Source organism: Mandrillus leucophaeus, unplaced genomic scaffold (genome assembly GCF_000951045.1).
Source record: "Mandrillus leucophaeus isolate KB7577 unplaced genomic scaffold, Mleu.le_1.0 Scaffold544, whole genome shotgun sequence".
Classification (NCBI taxonomy): Eukaryota; Metazoa; Chordata; class Mammalia; order Primates; family Cercopithecidae; genus Mandrillus; species Mandrillus leucophaeus.
The window spans coordinates 1,784,693-1,788,723 of record NW_012105853.1 but is presented as its reverse complement, the minus strand read 5'-3'; the positions used below and the strand labels follow the sequence as shown (position 1 = coordinate 1,788,723).

General features: G+C 47.5%; 1 protein-coding gene across 1 annotated transcript in view; it reads left to right on the top strand.

Moving 5' to 3' along the window:
- Positions 1-4,031, top strand: part of MYBL2 (v-myb avian myeloblastosis viral oncogene homolog-like 2) — a gene marked incomplete at its 5' end in the record, with an annotated part of 50,123 nt that overhangs the window by 23,252 nt on the left and 22,840 nt on the right. Inside the window, one exon of the mRNA XM_011997670.1 lies at positions 2,590-2,877. Coding sequence (XP_011853060.1) covers positions 2,590-2,877 — 288 coding nt within the window. The remainder of the gene's footprint in view (positions 1-2,589; positions 2,878-4,031) is intronic.

Genomic DNA, 4,031 nt, shown 5'->3' with positions numbered 1-4,031 from the left:
CCTCCCAAGTAGCTGGGATTACAAGCATGCACCACATGCCCAGCTAATTTTTGTGTTTTTTAGTAGAGAGAGGGGTTTCACCATGTTGGCCACGATGGTCTCGATCTCTTGACCTCGTGATCCGCCCGCCTCAGCCTCCCAAAGTGCTGGGATTACAGGTGTGAGCCACTGCGCCCGGCCGGTTGATTTTATAATGTGGAATGGTTGGGTAAAATAGTGTGGACATTTGAAGTTTTCATAAGCGTTGCTGAATTGCTGCCAAAGGGATTGTACTGTTTAATTCTGCTATCAGCAGTATATGGGACTGCTTGTTTCCAGCCTCATTGTCAATACCGGCTATGGTTATATAAAAAAATCTTTGCCAGTTTTAATGAGCAACAGATGCATTATCATGTTCTTATTTTGATTGAATTACTTTGGAGTTGATGGGTTTTTTTTTCCAGCTTTATTAAGATATAATTGACAAATAAATTGCATATATTGACCAGGCGCGGTGGCTCATGCCTGTATTCCCAGCACTTTGGGAGGCTGAAGTGGGCGGATCACTTGAGGCTAGGATGGTCAATATGGTGAAACCCCATCTCTACTAAAAATATAAAAAATTAACCGGGTGTGGTGGTGCACTTCTGTAGTCCCAGCTGCTCAGGAGGCTGAGGCATGAGAATGACTTGAACCTGGGAGGCAGAGGTTGCAGTGAGCTGAAAGTGTGCCTCTGCACACCAGCCTGGGCGACAACAAGACTCTGTCTCAAACAACAACAAAAAAATTGCATATATTTATGGTGTACAACGTGATGTTTTGATTCATTGTTTTGGTTTTCATTTCGTTTACTATTAATGAGGTTGAGTAACAAATTACCCCTTAGTTTGTTATTTGGCTTGGTTGCCTTTTTTTTTTTTTTTTTGGTCTTGTTATTGATTTGTACATTTTATTTGTATATTAAGGGTGTTACTCCTTTATCATGTAGTAACTATTTTTTCCCAGTTTGCTAGCTTTTTTATTTCTTTATTTTATAAAGGTATAATTTACATACAGCAAAATTCACTTTTTTTGTTTGTTTGTTTTATAGAAATGGGGTTTCCCTATGTTGCCCAGGCTGGTCTCGAACTCCTGGGCTCAAGGGATCTGTCTGCCATGGCCTCCCAAAGTGCTGGGATTACAGGCATGAGCTACCGCACCCAGCGCTTTTTTTTTGTTTTTTTTTTTTTTTTTTTTTTTTTTTTGGAGATGGACTCTCACTCTGTTGCCCAGGCTGGAGTGCAGTGGTGCAGTTGCGGCTAACTGCAACCTTCGCCTCCTGGGTTCAAGCGATTCTCCTGCCTCAGCCTCCCGAGTAGCTAGGACTACAGGCATGTGCCACCATGCCCAGCCAATTTTTTGTATTTTTAGAGACAGGGTTTCACCATGTTAGCCAGGATGGTCTTGATCTCTCGACCTCATGATCCGCCCGTCTTGGTCTCCTGAAGTGTTGGGATTACAGGTGTGAGCCACCATGCTCGGCCATTTTTTTTTTTTTAAATGAGACAGGGTCTTGCTCTGTACCCCAGGCTGTAGTGCAGTGGCGTGATCATAGCTCACTGCAACCTTCAACTCTTGAACTCAAGGGATCCTCTTGCCTGAGCCTTTCAGAGTTCTGGGATTATGGATGTGAGCCGCTGCACCCAGCCCCCTCCCCCACCCTTTTTTTTTTTTTATTAGACTCTTGCTATGTTGCCCAGGCTGGAGGGCAGTGGTGTGATCATAGCCCATTGCAACCTTGAGCTCATGAGCTCAAGGGATCCACTTGCCTCAGCCTCCCAAAGGGCTAGGGTTACAGGCATAAGCCACTGTACCTGGTCCTTTAATTTTTAATGTTTATTTAAGCTTTAAAAATTAAATTTTTAATTTTTTTTGAGACGGAGTTTTGCTCTTGTTACCTAGGCCGGAGTGCAATGGCACGATCTCAGCTCACTGCAATCTCCGCCTCCCAGGTTCAAGTGATTCTCCTGCCTCAGCCTCCGAGTAGCTGGGATTACAGGTGCGTGCCACCACGCCTGGCTAATTTTTTTTTGTATTTTTAGTAGAGACAGGGTTTCACCATGTTGGCCAGGCTGATCTTGAACTCTTGACCTCAGGTGATCCACCCACCTCGGCCTCCCAAAGTGCTGGGATTACAGGCGTGAGCCACTGCACCCAACCTCTGTGTACTACTACTTTCATCTGAGCCATTTGAGAGTTAGTTATGTAGCATAGTTTCCTAAGAATAAGGCCATTTGCTTACATAACCACAGTAAAGTTATATTCAATCCAGGGAATTTAAGCTTAATTCAGGATGTTTATCTACAGTTTATATTCCATTTTTCCCTGCCCATGATGCAGTCTAGGACCAGACATTGCATTTAGTTGTCCTATCCCTTTAGTCCGCCTTTCTTAGTCTCATGATATTGACATTTTTAAAGTATATGGTATGGCTAATTATTTTGTAGAATGTTTCTCTATTTGGGTTCATCAGAGTTTCCTTCTTAGATTCAGGTTGTGTGTTTTAGCTAGAAATTACTATAGAGTCTATATCTCAGCGAAATCCAAATGGTGTACTCTTGTGTCTTTCAGGGAAGTCTTCTGACCAACTGGCCCTCTGTCCCTCCTACCATAAAGGAGGAGGAAAGCAGTGAGGAGGAACCTGCAGCAGCCACCACTTCAAAGGAGCAGGAGCCCATCCCTAAAGATCTGGACGCAGTACGAACACCCGAGCCCTTGGAGGAATTTCCGAAGCGTGAGGACCAGGAAGGCTCCCCACCGGAAATGAGTCTGCCCTACAAGTGGGTGGTGGAGGCAGCCAACCTCCTCATCCCTGCTGTGGGGTCTAGCCTCTCTGAAGCCCTGGACTTGATTGAGTCGGTATGTTGGTCACAACATTTCACAGTAGGCACAGAACACCCCTAGCAGGAAGTGCTTCTCTTGTGGGCCCACATCCTTTTGCTCATTCCATTTCCCTGCTAACAGTTACTGACTTGATGCTGAGTGCCCAGCCCTAACCGAAGGGCTGGGGACACCAGGGTCATCACCATACAGTCCCTGTCTTTGGGGAACTCCTGGTGTGTGCAGCAGGAATTTGTGGTGGCATCTGACCTCTATGTATGGCACAGGGCAGGGTGGGAAGGCTGCCCAGAGGAGGTGGCACTGCACTGAGTCCTAAAGGTTGACTGCAGGTGACAGCACAGGACAGCGTGGTATTTGTGGCATCACACATGGTTGGGCCTCCCTGAAGAGGAGCCCAGGAAGTGCCAAGGCTTGGCGCTGGTCTTGGAGTGGAGTGGGTTCTGGTTACTCAGGGTGGGGCAGCCATTGAGCCCGTGTTGTGGTTACTGTGTTCGCTGTGGGGTTGTGTCCTTTGAGGAGGGCTTCTTGGTGTGACACCCCAGCTTCTGACTGCATCAGCCAGGCCTGCCGTGTAGAGCGGGTTTTGGGAGGTGAAAGACCAGAGGCCTGGTCACTGGGGTGCGGAGTCCAGTATGGGGGTCCATGTTCGCCTTCCCACTCAGGTGTCTTCCGTCCTAGAACATCCTACTGCCAGGGTCTGAGCTTAATATACAGTCTGCGTGTTATCCTGTGAGGCGTGTCATTTCTGTTTTGCAGGTGAGACTGAGGCTCAGAGAGGTCAAGTAGTATACCCATGGTTGCACAGCAAGTACACTTGGTGGTCTTGACTGCCGTGCTGTGCTCCTGCTACTACTTGATGAAGGGTTGGAGGGCCATCTACTCAGGCCCTCTTTCACTCTAGGTCTCACCTCTTGACCCCAGTGACTGGGACTGGACCCAGCTACAGGCTCTGTCTGTGGTGCCCCCACCTCCAGGGATTGTCAGAGGAGTTTGAGAGGCACTAGCACATTCATGGATTCTCAGCACAGCTCTGAAGCAAGCACTGGGCACCATCCCTCGCCTGAGCTCTGAGGGGAGTGTTGAGAGGAGACTCGGCCCCTCTATGTCTGGCACACTGTTTATACCACAGCATCACCTACCTTTACCCTAGACTGTTCTGTTTTCTTTTGCTT